This window comes from Penaeus vannamei, chromosome 7, assembly GCF_042767895.1.
Source record: "Penaeus vannamei isolate JL-2024 chromosome 7, ASM4276789v1, whole genome shotgun sequence".
Classification (NCBI taxonomy): domain Eukaryota; kingdom Metazoa; phylum Arthropoda; class Malacostraca; order Decapoda; family Penaeidae; genus Penaeus; species Penaeus vannamei.
In genome coordinates, this window is record NC_091555.1 from 42670993 (window position 1) to 42692829 (window position 21837).

General features: G+C 32.8%; 2 protein-coding genes across 2 annotated transcripts in view; one reads left to right on the forward strand and one right to left on the reverse strand.

Moving 5' to 3' along the window:
* Positions 1-1792, forward strand: part of LOC113811859 (ubiquitin-conjugating enzyme E2 L3) — a 17909-nt gene extending 16117 nt beyond the window's left edge. The window contains exon 5 of the mRNA XM_070123945.1: positions 1-1792. This exon is cut by the window's left edge and continues 1029 nt beyond it. The gene's annotated coding sequence lies outside the window, so the exon portion shown is untranslated.
* Positions 1793-8359: 6567 nt separating this feature from the next.
* On the reverse strand, positions 8360-21437 carry Vps4 (vacuolar protein sorting 4). The gene is made up of 8 exons (XM_070123944.1): positions 21329-21437; positions 15789-15900; positions 15441-15570; positions 14944-15178; positions 14376-14643; positions 13764-13977; positions 13324-13552; positions 8360-12266 (listed from the first exon to the last, which is right to left on the reverse strand). Exons 1-8 carry the CDS (start codon positions 21350-21352, stop codon positions 12165-12167), a joined length of 1314 nt encoding a protein of 437 aa, XP_069980045.1. The 5' UTR covers positions 21353-21437; the 3' UTR covers positions 8360-12164.
* Positions 21438-21837: the final 400 nt, after the last annotated feature.

Consider the following 21837-nt stretch of genomic DNA (forward strand, 5'->3'; position numbering starts at 1 on the left):
ATACAAAATTATCTCAACAGTTGATTATGCTTGCTGAAGTATTGGAGTAGAAGTAATATTAACAGTAATGATAATGATAAGTGATAATAAGGATGGTGATAATGATAACGAATAAATAATTCCACTTTCTCTTTAGACTTTGCTTCATCCTTTTGGGTTAAGGCATTAGTGATAGTTTTATTTTTATTAGTTTTGTTATTATTTTTTATTATTATTATTATTATTATTATTATTATTATTATTATTATTATTTATATTATTGTTTTATTACAAATCATTTTTGCTACTCTTGTGTGTTCTGTTACTGTGAATATTACTACTACTATGTTAATTTTGTATTATTACTCTGCATTTTCAGTTAAAAAATATGATGCTACTTTATGCTTGGCACGATGTTACTGGAGCAAATATTTCTTATTAAATTGTGAATAGTTATGTTTGGTATATACTGCTTCTCATTAATCAGTTTTGCATATGATTTATTATCTTACATTTATGTTGCCTTTATGACTGAAAAATTGCTATTTAAGGTTTAATGTTGTATGTTTCTTCTTGTTATTAAGTATCTTATTCAGCTACTAACAGTGTAAACTAAATTCACATGAAGAGTACCAGAGAGAAATTACAAAAATGGGAAAGTAAATATTGGAAGAAAATTTTTGAATGCATATATGGCTTATGAGTAACACTGCAACTGCTGACCCTTAATTTCTAGCTGAGTTGTATGCTTGTGTAAAAAATAACAAAGCTTGATAATTAAAAACAGTCTATACCTAGAAAGTGCAGATAGAATGGATGAAGGAAATTTTAACACTTGGAAAATGTATACAATATACTCATGCATTCGGTCATCACATACACCAAAAAAGTGTTTGGAAACCCAAAGCTATTAATGATTTAATTTAGGGTTGTTTCTGATGAGCTTTTTCATTTTTACTTGTAGTTTATAGTTTTTCTGATTATAGAATCTATTGTCATCGAATAAATATGAATTTAGTCTGTCTGATAGGTGCCCCCAGTATAGCTACCTAGAAATGTATTAGGATGTTAGATCATGCTGACTTGTCAGCGATATCTTAAGTCACAACTTACATAAAACGTGTATCAGGTTTTTGTGTTACTGCAGCACAGATAAGACCACAGTATAGAAGATACAGTGTGTGGTGTAAGACAGTATTACTACAGGGTTTTACAGAAAGCAAAACTCATTTATAACATGAAAATATGAGTTTGAAATTTGTACTATGATTAAGCCACATTGAATCTCCGTTTTGTGGCTAGGCATAAGCCAAAACTTCTTTTGTGTTATCTGCAGTGGATGATAAGCTTTACCGTTCATATAATGAGTTTAGATTGGGATCTGTGCTGAAATGTTAGTTTAGATTCATTATTCATAATGCTATAAATTCTAAGTTGACTTAAAAAATGTTATCAAGCAGAACGTATTAATGTACTTTGGACACATAATGCCAGTTTGCTTGAATGAAGAAAAAGTTGACTATTAACCCTCTCTAAATTGCTGTTAAAAGAGTTAGGTTTAACTAACTAACCAAACAGGCTAGGTGGCAGCCTATAAACTTTCCCTTCTATTTATAAAGAAGTAAAAGAAAAAAATGATACAGTTCTCTGTTTCATGTAGTTCAAAAGCCTTCTGTGATGGCTTATGAAAGGGCTTGTACGCAACTTGGTTTATTTTATGATGGAAGGTTACTTTGTTTCAGCCTTTTACTTATGTAATACAGTGTGTAATAGAAGTTACATTGTCTGTATCCAGAAGTACTAGCCTCCCATAGCTACTTAGTTTCATTTTTACCTTCGCAAAATGGTTCCTAGTCTTTTGCAATAGAAAGCACTTGAAGTGTAAGTATGGTTGAGTCAGCCATAAAGCTGAAAGTAAATATATGCAAAGATATAAATATTTTACTTGGTCAATGCACTTGTATTTTCCCTTCAGTGTGTTAGCATATCTGTCCACTTCAAGTATTCATTCATTCATCAGCATTCTAAGTGAAAATATGGTATTGATTGATATGCAGATTATGGAAAGTAATTTTCATTGTGAAATCAAATAGTTTTTGCCATTTTGCCATTTGAGAACGTCATATTGGGTATTAGTAACAAACAAAAATGTGTTAGTAAAACCGTTACAAAACAAATAAAAAGAAATGACAAACGAAGAAAGGCATTATTTAATTTTATCTTGAAATCCAACATTTATTTTGCTTTTAAGAATTTCTATTTGAGTAGTATGTCATCTGTCATTGTGGTTTAGCAGTTTGTTTAACCCAATGCATGAAAGGCCATACCATGCCCGCTATGAATTTTGTTTGTCTACACACACATGGCCCTACACATTCTTAGGCACCAGTGAGTCAATTACTAGTATTATTTCATGTTTACCCTTTTCCATGATATCTGGAAATATTTTCTTTTATCATATATTGCTATTAGTATGTTAATAATGATATAATACTTATGATGTTTATAAGAATAGCATTGATATTGAAAATTCAAATTCAAATGAAAATTCAAGGAAAGGAAAAATCAGGTGAGGTTACAAGCTCTACTAATTACTCCTGGGTGGCTGAGCAGTTGTGGAGCCTTCTAGATGTAGAGACATTTCACAAAATCAGTATACATAATATTTCCCCAGTTAAGGTAATCAAGCAACTTACTCAAGAAAGGTGTGTAAGTTTACCAGTGCAATATAATATTCCTTCAAATGTATGTTTCCATTTTCTGGTCATCGTTTTTAATGGAGGACTGATTATAGAAATGATGTGGTTGATAACCCATTTTGAAACATTGGTGGACAATATTTGATATTTGTGTGTTATTATACTGAAGTTGTGTTTTATGCAAAGATTTCTAGATTTTCAGAATGTACACTAGAAAAAGTTATTTGAATAGTTAATATATAATGAAATCTAAACTTTCTCTTGAAAATGCAAAGAAACAAAAACTCCCAAGACAAATTATCAAATGCCATTACTAAAAAATATAAAATTTAAACACCTAGTCCATCAAGTTCTCTTAGACTGAATCACTTGTAAGAAACCTATCTATTTTTTCAGCTCTGTCATTTTTCTCTGTATGCTTTAGTCAAAATACAGGTGCATCACATGCAATGTGTACTCTTGTTATTGCCCATCTAATAAGTAAATCCCCACCCACCCTAATCCCTTGCCCAAGTGCCCCTTGTTGTCAAGGGGCGCTTAGGAGAAGAGGACTAAGGCCCTATGTAGGGGATCATCCCTGCCTTGGGCCTCAACTAATTTTGCATGGTCTTTTCGTTTCCTCTGCTCCTTTTTTCTTTCTTCATCCCCTTCTGTCCACATCCTAAAGTATGAGAGCAGTGCTGAAAGGAAGAAAGACTTACTTTGTCAGTCTTGAATGGCCTTAGAACTCTGTTTGCTCATTCCTCTTTACCCTTTTCACTACCATACAAACCAGCAGTGCTCTACAACCTTTGGCATCTAACATATTTTGTCCTAATCAGTAACTCATTTTTAACCTTTTTGCAGCAATATATCATAATGCTGTATGACCTTCTGTTGCCTGGGGTCTTTGCCCCCAAGCCTCGCCTAAATTGCTACATTTTGTATACGCTGCTAATGACCTTAGATGTTGACACAGCAGAAAATTTTCAATAAGTAAATAAATGAAATAATAACTAAGTGGATATGTACAACATAAAAAATAAATTTGCTTAAGCAGAACATTTTCCTCTTGAATTCAAAGAAGCTAGAGTTCTTGAAGGTTATCAATTTATTTTTTTTTTCTGATTATTGTTTACTTATTTATTTATTTATATATTTAATATTTATTTATCTCTCTATCTTTCTATTCTATCATCACTTATGTAAATCTTGACTTACCCAGAGCCTAAACCCGTAATGATGTTTATATGTCAGGTTGCCTGGTGTGTTCAATATGATCTTGGGTTCTTTCAATGGTACTTCAATGTAAGCTTTACATTGTTTTTAACCACTTGCTGCCAGGGATGGCATGTGCATACATGCCATGCCCATTGTGTTTAATTTAGTAATTATCTTCACATATATATGGCGCCACAAGTACTAAGTCACCAATGAGCCAATTACAGGAACTACCTGTCTTACCTGTTTACCCTTTTCCTTGATTTTTGATAATAGTTTCTAGTATTTGATCGTGCTATTAGTAATGTCAGGAACAATATAGTAATTATATTGTTTATAGCAAAAATAACTTGATGTTAATTGCATTAGTGAAAAAAGCATTTTCCCACTATTTCAAGAAAGGTGAGGTCACAAGATCTACTAATTGACTCCTTTGTGGTTGACCACCGGCAGAGACATATATGTACAGAAACATTTAACAAAACAATACGAAAGTGAACACTACATTTTCCCGTTGGAATTGGGTTAAGATTAAGACCGTGACAAACATTTAACCTTGTCAACCTAATGTATATGTTATATAAAAATGTATCACTGACTTGTAACTCCAATCTTAACATTTCAGATCTTGGTTCATTACAAGGAATGTTTAGATTTATTATAGGCACACAGGAAGTTTTATAATTGAACAGGGATGCCCATGTCCTTGCTTATGTTAAAGTTTTATCCAGCTTCACTTGTTCTCTTGTGTTTCTGCTTAGAAATTATGAAAATGTTTTTGGGAAATGTCAACACTTAATGCTTTTTAACCCATTAACCCCAGGTAAAGAAAAAAAAAAAAAAAATTGGTAAGTGGTCATTAACGTGAGCTTGTTGGCACGCATCAACAATTTCCTGTTTGCAAATTTCTCATTCAGTATATTGCAGGCAACATTAGGCCTGCAAAAGATTGCATTTTGATATAATTTAAAATAACTTTTAGAAAGTTGAAGGTTGCCTTCACTTCAGGTGCTGTTGCCTAAACTTTAACCATAGAAATGATGTCATGACTATTGGAGAAAAACAAGCTTTGTCTGATGTGCCAACAGTGTGAGAATGGTCATGATACCTTGCCACCTGCTACTTTGTCCACAACAGCTATGGCATATATGTACATGCCCCCCAGTGGCATGAGGTTGAAGAGCAGCAAAATTATGAATATTTCAAGTAGAGATAGTATCAAGTTCTACTGCCTCCCCCCAGTCCATTGTTCATTGTCATTATGGGGGCTTAGGAGACGGGATCATCCCTAATTTGGATCTCAGCCCTTGCCTCAACTAATATTGCACGATCTTTTCTTATCCCCCTTTCCTTTTCCTTTTCTTAATCCCCTTCTTCTGTCCACATCCCAAAGTGTGAGAGCAATTCTGAAAAGATGAAAGGCTGGCTTTGTGTCAGTCCTGAATGCCCTTCATACTCCGTTTGATCTTTCCTCTTTACCCTTTTCACTATCATACTAACCTGCAGTGCTCTACAACCTTTGACATGTAATCTATTTTGTCCTAATCATCAACTTATTTTTGCCTTTTTCACCTCAATATTTTATAGTACTGTATGACCTTTCCTTACCTGGGGGCTTCTTCCCCAAGCCTCACATTATTGCCATATTTTGAATACAAAACTAATGACCTTTGATGTTGACATGGTAGAAAATTTTCAATAAATAATAATAATAATGATTTCTACAATAATTATAAGGATAATTTCTCTCATTTGCTGTATCATTCTAGAGCAGTAGACTGCAATTACCTTCACAACATACATGCACAACATATATATGTAGTTGAAGGAATTCAGATGAAATTCAGTTTCAGAAAGTGGGAATCAACATTAGGGAGACAGTTTGTATGTGAAAGAAACAAACGTGGATTTTCCTTTGAGGATCAAGAGTATTTAAGGGATGTACCACTCCATTGATGAAGCATATAGCAAGATCAGATAGTGTCCATATACGTAAAATATGTTAATGATACAAGATGTGAACAAGTAAATGAAGTCTTCATGTAAAGTTATGTTTCTTGATACTTCATGTATAACAGAAAGTGAAAATCAGGACTTCCTTAAGTCTAAACCCAATGATGCAAGTGGGCATATATACATATTGTGTTAAAGGTGAGCCCATAGGCTGGATGGTGCATACATGTTAACAATAGAGGATGCCCTGCTCTGCCTACTGCAGAGGCAGGGTGCTAGAATCAAATATAAGTTGAGAAAACATTATCCCTGCAATTCCATGCAGCTGACCTTGATAATAATGTAATGGCAAGTGCATTCTGATTATCTCCTTGTGTCATTTTGCTAATTCAAGGGGAACCAAAAAAAATATGGTTTGATCATAGGCAGGTGGAAGAATACTTTCATGCTAGAACAGGTAACCTACATAAGTTAATGTTTTAAAGATTCAATCCTAATGTAAAGACTACAATAGTTGAATTATATTGATGCAATAAAAAAACTAATGCTAAGGTCATACATTTAATATATAGATTATACTGTGTTAGCACTGTTGTAAGGAATATTTTTCAAAAATGGGACAAATTTTTCAGAGGGCAATTAATGCACATATTTGATGTACAGTTCATACATTAATTTAGGACATAGATTGTCTAAATCCCTACAAATATGAGGATGAATATGGCAGATGCCAAATTTGACAATTTATTTAGTGTTACAAAGAACACTGGCACCTCAGTGATGTTCAAACCTATTTTCAAAACCCATGGAACAATAATAACTTCATAGGTGTCTCACTACAGGTCAAACAATTTTCAGTACAGAAAATATATCGTATAGAAACTGAAGCCTTAAACGAAATATTAACATAGTGCACTTCTCATTAGTATGGTGAGTTCTTCATACAATTATAAGACAGATGTACTATCTAATATGATATATCAAAAGCAATAAATGTATGTATTTTATGCAGAATTACTACATTTTACAATATATTGGAGCAAATATAACCCTGAAAGCACTGACAGAAGTATATATAGACACATTCAATCGCTCTTTCTCACACTATTTATATGAAAATTAAGCTTTAGAAAAAAAAAAAAAAACGATCAACACTAAAGGTTTACTAAATATATTTCTTTTCACATTCTTTTATTCGCAAATATTTTTTATAATATATCTTTATCAAATCCTCAACCATTTACTTATGCACAAAGGTATGGTTGACATATACATGGGCTTCCTTTGTCTTGAGTTACCCGTAATTTCAATATGACAAAGACAGTACATGTACTGTAAAATATCCTCAAATGTATCTCTAACAGCATTCTTCACTACAGTCATTTTCAAAATACCTATTGATGTAACACCAGTATAAATGTCTGCTCTACATTGCATCTGTATAATTCATATTTTATGCATCAGCTATTTGTCTAAGCAGTATAAACAAAATGGTGTATGACTGGAATCTAATGAGAGAAAATTGTTTTAAAAAGGATGAACAAACTTAGAAGCACTACCCAAGAATATATGGAGGCATGCTAAATGGATATCAAGTGAATGTAAATATTTTAAAATATGAAATGTATTTATTTATTCATTAGTTTGGATGTCAGAATTCTGCTGATATTAAGAGTTAACATGAACTAAAAACTTGCTAATGTCAAGCTGATATTTCACCTGTCATTTGTAACCTACAAAAGTTTCTTAAGACTATATAAACACAGTAATGAGATTTGGAATCTCTGTGTTCACATAATTCAAGGCATTAAATATCAATTAATAAATGTCAAACTACAATACTTAATGCTCTAAAGGCAATGATATATACTTGTGTGCATATTTAAACCTACTTAGCATGAAATATGCCATCACTTCTTATAAACTATCTTTTATAACCTTCCACGGATTATGCAATTACTCTTCTCCGTTTCCAAGTTCACCTCTCCCCATTGGTAGTTTTGATTTTTGTATTCAAAACACATGGCAATACAAGTAAGAGGCTCCATATCTTAGGTGCAAGAGTTGAACCTATGGGGTTTTTACATTGGCTAAGCGGAGAACTTAGAAGTGGAATGGCCTGAATATTAATTACTTTACAACAGCTGAAAGTAGACAAAGATCTTAGAATGCTATATTAAAGTATGATTATACAGTCTTCAACTCACATAAGCATTGTAGTACTGCATCTACAGCATCATCAAATATGTATAGTTTTAAAGGCATTCTTATACTTATGAAAAATATTATTACAAAATATAATAAACTGTGCTATAAATTTTCAAGATCAGTTTTAGCATACTGTGTAATCTCTTGAATATGAAAGCAATTTTTGAATCTCTCAAAATGTTAACAGCTTCATTTCTAATCTTAAATGTTTTCTATCATTATCAGCCAATACTTTAGAAAAGAAAAAATGCTAATATTGAGATACAATAATTATACTTATTGATTTCAAAATTTGGAAAATACTAAGTGAGACCTACAACTCAGTTTCCAATTTCTTTTATTAACACAAAAAAGTCAGTAATGCACAAAACAGCTTTAATGATATCTTTATTACAGTGTCAAAATTTGATTGTGGAAAATAATTGAAAAAACTAGGTAATACATATTTCATATCAAATAAAAAATAATGCACTATATAAAATAAACAGGAAATTGGAAAACAGAAACTACAATATGAAATAGAAAGAATCCTTATCAACTAAACAGCACTGCATTTCTACTAGAAAATGCTAAAACTACTTAAAACTTTGATTAATCAACATTCTCTACATATAATACTCATTACAAAATTCCATAGTGGTTTTATATAACAGGCATTATGAAAAAATAGTATTACAGGTGAAATATACCAATAATTATTTATGGTGAAGTACATCAGTTCATGAAGAGAAATATCATGCAATACATTTCATCATGTGTTCACTTAACAATAAACATGTACTCACTTTAATCTTTATTTTTTTGTAAGTATCCAGTCTGTGCAACTGAAATTGAGTTTCAGAGGAGAGAAAGAAATGATCTTCACTTTTCTAGTGCAAAAAGAAAAAAATCTATCAATCATAAGCAGCTCATATTGGAAATAAGAAAGGATATAAGTACTAAATTCCAAAATAATTTCTGCAAGAATCATCATAAGAATCTTGGAAAAAAAATCTTTTTGCATCCTTGATATCACCAACAATTTAACTAGCATGTCATTCATACTGTCATGTCTTCATGTGTCACACTACATTAACTACATGGAGAAATGTGTAAAATGTAAATATAGGAGTTGAGAATTCAGGAGTCAGAAATGGTATCACACAACGGTCCTGATTTACCTTTTAAAGAAACTGAAGGGAAACTTCTTTCATTAGCTTTGTGGTTCATTTATTTTCATTACTAATATTTTTTGTTCTCATCACATCACAGATTGTTTTATGTGTTTACAAGCACATATGTGTATGGATGCAAAATGCATATGCAAACACACACGCAAGCACATCTGCACACACACAATAAAGTCACAGGCAGCAGACAAGTCCACATTTCCTACAATAATAATAACTTTGTCACAAGTTAGGCAGTGAAGCATACTTTTAAAATGTGTATGCGTCTTGGGTTGATTACCAAATTACTTTTGCTTGCTAATTAATTTATTTTAGGTAATTTAAAGAAGTATTTAGGACTGACTAAGTTTACCATGAGATTTAGGTAAAAGAAGTCCTAGTTAGTGTTGATTTAAAGTAAAGAAATACTTGCTTATCACCGTAGTAGCCATTAATTATCTATATCATAGAGCAACTGGATATTTAGTCAGCAGCACTTGGCTTAGATTTTAGTATTTACATATATTTTTATAGTCTAGATTGACTGGAGTACAGAATAGTGATAAATTAAGAATTACTTCATTTCTATTTGGAACTGTGAAAAGATAAAATGAGCAGGACAGAATGTATATATTTTTTTGTGTATGTTTCAAATGATTTTTGTCTGCAGGTTAATCTTTAAAATGATTTGGGCAGTGAGGGATGGTATGAAGAGCAGTAACATGGAGGTTTAAAATAAAATTCTCTGAATCCTTAGAGCAGCCTCTTACTTGATTCACTAAGGAAGTACTTGATCTTGGTTGTATTTCTGATGCATGGAGAAAAAAATATGCTATAAGCAATATGTAATGCATGTTTTTGTTATAAAAGAGTATAATATATATCATATTTATGTTTGTCAGCTATATAAGAAAAAAAAAATAACATACTGAAGTGAGCATATACATATCCGTACTTAAGCAAGCATCTGTGTCACCAATTACAAGTTTCCAAGGCTGAGATGCATGGTTCTGTCCATATATCTTAGAATTTATGTTAGTGTAGCTGTAGACAGAAAGATGAGTATACACTACTGCTGTTTGGGGCAAACCAGTAACTTTTACACTATCTTTAGGCGTGTAATCTTGACATCAAGCATAAAAAATCAAGTGTCCCTTTAGTGTCCTAATTCTGGAAGTGTCTGGAAGTGTCTGCTCACTGTGGTTATGTTTTGGTGTAAAGCACAAAAGAAAAAACAAAGGCAGACAGAAACATACAAACACATACACACATACACAGACCGATACTGAATTTACTCATTCAGTCACTAGTTCTTCAGAACAAAAATACAAACACTTTAAACATTGGATGTCTAAGAACAACTACTAAACTTGCAGTATTTCAGCTAGAATGGAAAATCTGGAAATTGAAAACTATAATTCTTTCAGCTGAGCTACAATGGGTAGAACATATAAAATGTTATGGCTTGGTCATTCCGTGTCATGATGTAGACTTTCCCTTTTTCTTGTTCTAAAAGTTTTACTGTAACAATGATTACAACCAGCTAGTCTTTCTCATTTTTATTTAACCATAGTTACATAAACATTTTCTTTAAATTCTCTTATTCATATACATTTTTGTGTTATGAAATAACAAGCATCTCTTGTTCATCACACAAGCTACCCTAACCACTGGTAAATAAGACCTACAGTAATATTGGTGGGGTCACCTAAACATAGAGCCTAGCTGAAATACTGCTATATACAAGTTAAGTAATTATGGAAACTGTAAAGAATCAAACTGAAAGCGCTAATTTTAGTGACCCCCTTGCTCTGCATTTCTACAAATAATCACTTATGACATAATGATGGTCTTGCATATAAAATTACCTACTGATGAGATGTACATAAAAATAAAACTAATATTACCTACCAAAAACATGTAAACACTTCTATTCATGACTTTAATTAATATCTCTTCTTTTTCTTTGTCAAAGAAATCACACAGAAAAGTAAAAATCTTTACATAATCATCAAGATAAATATCACATACTCTTCACTCACTACAATTTCACTTGTTTTTCCTTAATCAGGACGATACAGCACTGACAGAAAATTAATAAAAAAATCAAATTACACAAAACGGGAAAAACTAATAATAATCAGAGGGAACTAAACTAAGACCATCATTAAACAACCCTGATATAATCTTTTTATTTTTATTTTTTTATTTTTTTACTTATTACTGAACCAACAAGAGCATGTCTGTTATGAGACTAAATTGTTAAGATACATACAAATATACAGGCAATTATGAGATGATTATGTTTGTAATTAACCTGACACCTTTAATTTTCCATCCAAAAAGGTAAATGAACATTGTAAAATAATGATAATAACGAGGTCTATTTGTGTAGTGTTTTCTTCGTGTAAGTATGCGAGTATGAACTAGTGAAATAATATAAAACAGGTAGAAACTGCAGATAAAAGAAAGAAATAATGAAAAAAGTAAGAGCTTATAAAATGTGATGTATGTTGCCGATGTATGCCCAATAAACATGTTGATTATCCAGTATTAATAATAAGAAAAATGGTCCTACTAATAAAACAAACTATTGTAAACACGCAAAACATTAAAATAATAATACATCATCTTTATAATGCAAGAAATAATTTTAAAAAGGCAAATGTTCAAATTCAGAAGGCTTTTGTAATGCTATCTCTGTAACCAATGAATAAAAAGGTGAATATAATCTTAAGGAACAAATGCTTACCTTTAAATAATCACTTTATTTACATCTGGATAACCAACTAATCATGTCATACTTGTACTAGATAAACTATACTTCTGTTTCAGAGAGTCTCTTGTTCATTTCAAATTTTTGTTTATGTTTTTTTTTTTTCTTCCTTCTCCTGGACTTTCAGTAATAATGGACGATATTCATGCAAAATGCAGAACTGGATAAAAAAGATATTATATTTCTCAAGACACACAACACCTAACCCTCTTGTCCAAACTCTTCTGTAAACTGGCGAAGCTTGTCCAGGTCAGCTTGGTTCACTGAGGGCTTGCAGTCGTTAAGGGCACATTTCATATCAGCCTGGTGAGATTAGAGAAACAAAGATGGTTATAATTTTGAATATTATCATTAAATTATTGTCATCTCAAATGTCAAGATATACAAATATTGAATATCATTCCAATTCATACCCTAATAAGTGGAAAATTGTTTTTTTATTTCCTTCAACATTTTCTACATTAACTTCAAGCTTAAAGGTTTGTCACACTGAAATGTCAGCAGAGGTTCTGGTAACTTTTTCAAATATGCTTCTACACTAAGTCCATATCTTGTTTCCAGGTTAATAAAATGGACTTTTTCATAGTTCTCACAAGAAAATTCAATGACGCTGTTGAAGGTTTCATGCTATCCGTTCCCTTTACTTCTGACACATGCATCTAGGTATGTCCACATCAGATGAAAATGCAGTTTTTCATTTGTCTCAGTAATTTTTTTCTATTACTTTCCCAAATCCAATTTTGTCTTACTGAACCACGATTTTGCATAAAATAAAACCTTTGTGTATATACCATACACTAGCACATAAAATATATAAACTAATATAAAATATATAAACTAATGTATTTTTCACATTCTTGAAAAGCCTACTAACTATAATATGAACACTGAAATTTCAAGAAAAAAGTGCTCTTCCCTGTTATATAGCAAATCCGAGTATCGAAAGCCATATAAAAGATTGCGATGTGAACAAAATCTAGAACAGTAGTAATATAATATATCTAACTAAATATCCCTCCAATTTTAGTGTAATCATATCTAAATTTACAAAAATCTACTTTTTTCTTGTTTTTTCAAACTTCAGCTACTTATGAAGACATTTTAACATATAAAAACATCACATTTAAAGGTGAATTTTTTTTCTTCAGAAAAATAAAGGCCCTTCTTCTTAAAATCAATAAATGACATCAAAGGTAGAGAGCTCATATATTTGATAATGTCACTATATAACTCCTTTACAACATATAAATCCACTGTATGTAAAAAGATAATTATTTTTGCATTCTGCTTTACATTCTACATAAAAGACCAACACTCCCCATTTAAATTACTAAAAAAGAAAGAAAGAAAAAACACTTACCATAGTCACTTCTGGTTCATATAACTTGTCACTGGGCACCTGTTCCCAAGTCATCTCAAAAGCATTTGGATCACCCGGGGAACAGGGCATTAGGTAATCGTGAACAATAACATTAGGGTCGTCACGGGACCGCCCTGAGACCTTTTTGAAGTGGGTTGCAGTCTGGACTTTGCGCACTGGTTGCATCAAGGCATCACGCACAACAATGCTGATATCTGCACCTGAGAATCTATTGGCGAAGAGTGTTTTTAGATTTACAATTTTTAGATTTACATTTTCTGTATATTCTTTTTTTTTTTTTTTTTTACTTTCTATTCCTTTTTTTTTCTTCTTTTTTTACAGGAGGAGAATATGGATGAGGGGCTGCAGAGAAACAGTCTCAATACATTATGAGAGGAAGTACTTTATAAAAAATATAAAAAATTGTATTTTGAACTCACCCTTCTGTGAATTCACCTAAATAGTCAAAGTCTTCGTTTGAGAGACAGTGAGGCGTGTCTCCGAGGTTGAGCATAAACATGTTCTTGCGAGCATGTTTCTCTGGTAGCGGGATGTAGATTCTCTTCTCAAACCTTCTTCTGATGGCAGAGTCAAGTGTCCATGGGATGTTAGTAGCACCCAAAACTAACACGCCATCATTCTGATTGCCAACGCCTGTGAGACAAATGTACATGAGTTTTCTATCTATTTTGGGGGTTTTCAAAAATGTTACATTTTTTGGATCAAATTGCCTTATCTCTTTAAACAAATAGCAAAATATAAGTAGTAATAAAAACAAATAATCTATCCTTCCAATTAATCATGTTCTGTTCACTTTTACATACCACTACAATGAAAAACCTACTTCAGTTCCTTACCTAAGAATATAAGAATATAAAAAGATATAAATTATTACTTTTTTTTTGCTAAAAAAAAAAAAAAAAAAAAAAAAAAAATAATAATAATAATAAAAAAAAAAAAAAAAAAAATAATAATAATAATAATAATAATATCAATAACATCCACCCATTAGACACACAAAGACATTGCCTTCTTTGGCAAGCAGAACCTACCCTGCATCTGCACAAGGAACTCTGTCTTAATTCTACGAGCAGATTCAGATTCCTGTTCTGATCTTGAGGAACAAAGTGAATCCACTTCATCAATGAAGATAATAGAAGGCTTCTGTTCACGAGCCATTGAGAATAAAGTTTTCACGTGCTGCTCTGACTCGCCCATCCACTTGGATACGAGATCAGCTGATGAGACACTGAAGAATGTTGAGTTGTTGGCTTCTGTGGCAACTGCTTTGGCCAAGAAGGTCTTACCAGTACCAGGAGGCTGCAACAGAAAGCATTAAAAAATTTGAATTAGAAGACATACAATACAGCAATCACTGTGTAATAAAGTAAATAATATGGTTACTATAATTTTGATGTGTGTGGACATGCAATGAGACCCATCAAAAGTCACTGAAAAAAAGAACATTTTAAGCTGAAATAACTGCCTACTAAGTAGAAAAAAGTCCAGAGTGCACATGAAGCACTGCAGTTTTCCATCTTTTCGAGGTTAATTAAAGTCTACACCAATGAGCCCATGCCCAAAAGTTAAACCAATACCAATTACAACCACTCCTCTTACCCCAAACAACAAAATGCCCCTCCATGCTTGTCTCTTTCCTGTGAACATGTGTGGGAACTTAATGGGCAGGATGACAGCTTCCTTGAGGGCAGCTTTGGCTCCTTCAAGGCCAGCCACATCATCCCAGCGAATGTTGGGTTTCTCAGCCACAATTGCTCCTTCCAGCCGTGACTCCATCTTCTTCTTTGCTGGGTCTGACTCTTCATCTGAATCTGAGTCCTTGCTGTTCTTCTTTCTGGTTATAATAAAACAAAAATATTAATAATGAGGAGCAGTTGATAAGGATATCAGAAAAAAATTGTTATAATACCATTTAGATTGGTGGTGATTAAGATGATTAACAGGAAAACAAGAACAAAAAGCATCGTAAAATTGAATACCTTATTACCATGATTTTCCTCTATCCAGATCAACCAAGCATGGCATGATATACAGTATATCCCACCTTAACAGGAATGAAATCCATACATATTCAGTGACCCAATACTGACACTCACCCTACAGGAACACCAGCCTTTTCTGCTTTCTTCTTCTTTCCTAGATGTTCTTTAAGCTTCTCAGCTCTGTTTAGGTATTCTTTGCATTTGGCACGAATGGTGTCCTTTGCCCGTTCATTAGGAACCTCATCTGAAATGTGGAGTCTATTAACATATGGTATGTTATCCTCGTAACAGATAATAACAAAACCTGAAGAAATCAGCCACTTATTCACCCAACTCCAGACAGTGATTAATGCAATATATATAAAATCTCTCTTGCAATTTCTCAAATGATGCTCCTAATATTTCAGTAAGATCCCACCACCAGTGCAGTGGGCTAATACTTGATGCACTACAAATACTCACATTTCATAGCATGAAGGAAATATTCCACAGCTGATTCATACAGCCTCAAAGCCTCTGCATAGTTATTGCTTTTGTCTTCTTCTGTGGCTTTTGTTACAAGCTCGATCGCTTTCTGGAAAAGAAAATGAACAGAGTTAAAAATAAAAATTAATCTTAAAATTTGTAACATCCCTAACTATTATGAGTCTTAACTCCCTTGATACAAGGGACATATTAATCAAATAGGCCATGAAAAAAAAAAATAATAATAATAAAAAATAAATAAATCTGTTACCCAAATATAAAGTGGAAATGTGAAAGGGGGACATAAAACATGAAGAACAACCGAAAAAAGGGTAATACAAAACAAGGAAAACTAACAGAAGAAAACCGTGTACAAATAAACAATACTTTGATAAATCACAAAAAAAAAAAAAACAAAGAAAGAGAGAAACAGAGAATGAAAAAATAATAGAGAAAGAGAGAATGGAAAATACAAGGGCAAGAGAGAGAGAGAGAGAGAGGAAGGAAGAAACCTTTCAACTACTACTTTAGGAAAACCAAACCATGTTGCGCTAAGAATGGCAATCCCTTGACACACTCAATGTCCACTGAGTGTCTTGACCCATAACCTTAAAAGGGCAATTCAGAGAAAATCAACTGGAGATATAATTGCAAATGTATCACTCAGGGAAATCAATTAGGCTACTTTGTAATACTATGAAATTATAAAATATTGAATGAAGAGAGACTTAATAAGTCCATTAGCAATGACATATATGTATTTCATTTGTAATTCATCAATTCATGAAATGGACAAAAGCCATAGACACAGCAATCCTTAAATAAAAAAGTACTACTGTCTCAAGTACTAAAATAAGGTCATATAAATAATTACTACCGACAAGAGTGAACAAATGTAATGTGAAATCATACCTACAGCATTTCCTTTAGCCATAGTAGAAAACAGGAAAAAAATAATAATCTATCTAATGCTTAAAAAAATCTGGTCAACAATCACATCTGATAAATAAACACACAATCGCAGGGTCATACAAGGTTAACTTTTAAATATCACACTCATTTGCAACTTATTATTATGCATCAAAACAAAACATAACTAAGAGCATTTATATGTAATTAATGAAGTTCTCCTTCTGATCTCCTACACTGAACTCTTGACAAGCATGTGTTTTATATATTTCTAGTGTTGATGAATCTTTTTAAAATGGAGTATATTTGTCTTTCATATCAGTCAGGTTTGAACATTATAAGAGTGTCCCAATTTAAACCAACTACAAGATGCACATGGGAGATACTAAATTACTTCTTCTAATTAATTAGCAAAATATGCATAATTTCCTAAATTTGTAATGGTATTGTATAACCTTTCTAGCATGAACTATGACTTTAGCAAAACAGGTAAAGTGATGATGATGATGATGATGAAAAAATCATAATGGGGACCTACAGATTCAATGAGCAACAATATAAAAATGTTTGATACATTCTGTAATTGTCTCTCCTCAATACAACTTCCAGCAACAGCTGATCCTTTGGGTGGTAAGAACCAACCCATTGAAGCTTTCCGTACAAATAACCCAAATTTCAAACATAAATTTACTAGATGCACAAAGATACAGGGAGATATAGGTAGCTGAGAGCAAATAAAAATGCCTACTTCAGAATTTTAAAAGGCTGTGACAGCTCTACTAAGTTTCTCTATTTTCAAACCTTGAAGTGAATAGACTTTGCCGAATGTAACCACATGGAGAGTGAGAGAGAAAAAGAGAAAGATAGATGAACACAAAAAGAAATAATTGATTCTACTTCTCTTTTTTTTCATCAAAAACTATAATCCTCACTAAATAAATAAACACATAAATCAATCAATCAAACAATACCATGAAAACTATAATAAAAAAAATGTCCTGTCTTTACAGGACACACACAGTCCCTTTAAAAATACGTAATCTTTGCTTGTTTTATTCAAGTCCACTGGAAACTTGCTGTGGTCTGTGATGTATGGTTTACTGAGTCAAACATAACAGTGGCACATTGTCAAGTAACTGCTATCGCAACAATCAACAAACCACACTGCATGACCTGTTAAGATAGAGCTTGGGTTAGTTCCTTATTTGACAATAAATTGCAAGGGAGGTCTGCAAATTGAACTTGCCATAATATACTGAGGTTTGTGGGTCTGCTGGGAACTGAGAGGCAAAGAGACCAAGCTGACTGTCATGAGGCCAATGGTAGATGCACAGTTGTCTTCAAAACATTTGCCAAATAACAAATAAATCACCTCACCTTTTTATATATATATATATTTTTTTACAATACTAACCGCAGACTAACAATTCTTCTGTTTTTCTCTCTTTCTTCAAAACAAACATACCATGGCTAAATCTACTCTAATGGATGCAGAGTGCATTCCAACTACACAAATTATACAGAACAATGACTCATCCACATCATAGGGTGAATTGCAGCCATTTCTAACTATAAATGATGAACAAGTCGAGCCTTACTAACACCTACTCTGACAATGCTGGCTATGGAATAAATTTGTAAATTACTAATGGTACAAGAGAAACTTAGAAATCAACTTTTACTTATGAGAGAAATTATATCAACATAAAAAAAAAAAGAAGAAGAAGAAAGAAAAACTCAAATCTCCACAAATCATAATCTGTCAAAATAAAGCGTGCAGATCTCAATGGTATGCGATCATCTAGTAAAGGACCAGTCCGAGCTGTATCTTGCCAGAATATACAGGGTGAAGGTCTGTTGGTATTCTCTGGGCCAAGAGTACATGTGGATTCCACAATATCATCTAATGCACTCCAATTCTAAGATAATCACCTATAATAACATGTGACATTCAATTGAACAACACAAAAGCAACATATTCTAAACAAGCATTTTCTCTAGAAAAAATATCTAAATTTCTAAATCTAAAATAAAGTAACCATACTTTATGGAGCTATAAATTACACAGACACCGCAATCTATGGTACCTGCTTAAGCACGTCTTTTAACAAATTCTTTTTTCTCTCTCATTTTAGGATGCGTCTTACAGGCACTCAGTAATCCTGTACACTAATACCATTACACAAAAAGCGATTAAATATTAAAAATGCCCACCCACTATGATTTTGAAAACAAAATTTTGTTAATTATATCTCCTTTATTTTTTTTCTTGAATTCCTAACACAAAAGTGAAGCATTCCCTCTACCTATGCACATTTGACTTCTTGGCAAACAACCTCAACTACATGTATTCTGGCAAAATATATTTGGAATAATTCATTTTTCAATAGTAATTCTTTAGAAGATTTAGAAATTCTGTGTTGCCAGAACACAAGTGGTGGGGACTTGGCTTTTGCCAAAGCATCAACGGTGTAGAAGCATTGATCAGTCATAATGGTCAGTGAAGGGCATCCATAGAGAAAAAAAATGAAAGGCAAAATACCTATAGACTATATGATCATAACATAATATCATCCTTCTGACCAAGTTGGAAAACATATCAATATATCAATACAAATGTAATGAAGTGGCATAATAACCCAAGAGAAACTCAGGCATTCGAAGGAAATACAGTATAACAGAGGCACAAAGAGTCCAAACATAAAATAAAAGATGCTATAATAATTTTTTTTTTCTTTTTTTTCTTTTACTAATGTAAGCAATTCAATATAATCACCATCACAGAATCTACAGCAGACCAAGCGGACTTTAGATTTTCGCGACCTTTTCCTTCATTTGTGGTGTTAGTGTTCGTGTCTGCATATTATTTCTTGTACCGACTACTGCAACTTTTTGTCCTCTACAAGAACAGCATATTCAATTTGCCCTAACTTAGTGCATCCATACCATAAAGATTACCCATACATATATACATATATATTTTTTTTTTTTGTGGATATACACAAAATGTATTTGGGTTCGTTGTGAAAAAAAAGGTATTTTGGCTTGCTAAACATATATAAGTAAAGACAGAAAGACAACTCACTTGGGTTTGTTATTGAAATACTTGAGAAAAAAAAATTGGGTTTGTTATGAAAATAGCCAAGAAAATTAATTTGGGTTTGTTATTAAAATAAATCAGTTGATATAGATGTATCAGCTATGGATATAAACATTACACATTTGTGTTTATAAATAATAGCAATTTGTTTATAAACAATAAATATTTGTGCTTATTATGGACATAATAAAAAATGCTGATATATACTTGTTATGGCCTGTTGTCAGTGATGCAACTATCAAAAATTCTAGTACCAGTAATTTTTCAGAATACATTTGCATAACCAATTACCACGATTTTGGTATCTAAGGATTCCTGTCACTCCTTACAATCCAACTATATAAAAATTATGCCACTAAACCCCCCATTAGCAACAAACTAGGCCCCCATAGTAGGGAAGTGCATCAGAGATACCAGGGAAATTGCAGGGTAAAATATGAATGATATACACAGAATCAGTCCTGCAACCCTGTCCAGGGGGGCTGCTACTCCCCAAACCATGCAAAGGAAGACAAGAGAATCCTCCACATACTCACAGCAGTGTAGAATGTATGACTGATACATGGGTACACCTGATGCTGAGTCTATCCAACTTCTATCCTGCTGTGAATACATGGGAGGATTCTTTGCTTTCCTGGACAGGGTTTGGGGGTTGTAGTCCCCATGCAGGGTTCACAAGGGGTACAGCCTCCTATATTCAGCAGTATAGTGAGGTATTTTCATCATTATGTTATCATACAGTTGTTAGTTTGTCCTGCAATTTCCTTGCTACCTGTCATGCCTACCCATGCTATAGAGGCCAAAAATGTGGGGTCTAGGGGGGGGGTTAAATGGAATAATTCCTAAATAAATAGTAAACCCAAAACAAAACAAGCTTATAGAATATCATTTTGATGGAATAACTAACACACATGATAATATCATAATTTGTTATTGCACTTTACTTTATACTGACACAAATATAAGTAAAATCATAATGTAAGCACAATGTCTAAATAGAGTGTTCAAACATTCTCCTGACAATCTATTGCCTTGGATGTCAAATCCACACAAAAATTTGACCAAATTAAGAAAATTAAATACAAATTCTCTTGAACACATAACACTGATTAACTTTCGAAAAAGTACTTTGGAGAAACATTAAAATGACCACACAAATGCACCAAAAAAATAATTACACAAACTTATCACGAAAACACAAAAGAAAAAAACTGAATATTTACATTTCGCTCACAATACCTTAAACCAACTCTGAAAACTCGTCACACACGCTATCAAACATTTAATCAATCAACAAACTACCGTGGAAATACCATGACAATACCGCCGCCAAGGGGATATCGCCCCATACCCATAACAAAATGAAGATAAAAAATAAAATAAGTGCTAAGAACTCCCACCCCGGAAAGCCACTGAGCAACCACTCGTCTTCTCCGCGAATGTAGATCAATTCTTCATTCACGTAGTTATTCGTTTTCCTTAAACACTCGGGTAGTCAAGAAATCACCCTCGTCTGGTGTGCAATTACCTGCAAAGCCCCTCCAGATGCCATTATTGCAACCCTTTTCCTACTCTCTTCTCTTGTGAACCTGAATCATACGTCGAAAGTATAAGCTCCAAAACAAAATAGTATTGGGAGTGGAATGTCTTCCTAAAACAAAAGAGTATCGCATGTAGAGTTTCGATTGTCTATTGTACGTTCTGAACGCGCAAGGGATTCGATCTCTTGTTGCTTATCATTTGTAAACACTAAAGGTTTGACACAATGACGTCATTATGACGTCACTATCGCGACAGCACTAAGGAATTGCCAAAGAGTTGTGTTCATTTTATAACTATATGGAATATAGTTTTTCTAAAGCAATATGGCTTTTCTAGCCGCTTATTTCAGGCTTGGAATCGCATTACTGTGCATGACATCATTCCGTAATCTTGTACTGTGAAGTTGACGCGATTGGAATTTCTTGCCCGCAGAGGTGCTTACATATAAATTATGAATGAATTTTTAAAGAGCACTGGTTGATCACACGGTTAGTG

Excerpts from the sequence above, each read along its gene's own strand:
- Vps4 (XM_070123944.1), bottom strand. The coding sequence starts at position 21,352 with ATGGCATCTGGAGGGGCTTTGCAG. Across the intron at positions 14,644-14,943 it reads GGGGCATTTTGTTGTTTGGG|CCTCCTGGTACTGGTAAGAC; the intron begins GTAAGAGGAGTG and ends TTTCTGTTGCAG. Across the intron at positions 13,978-14,375 it reads GTTCCTTGTGCAGATGCAGG|GCGTTGGCAATCAGAATGAT; the intron begins GTAGGTTCTGCT and ends TTTGTCTCACAG.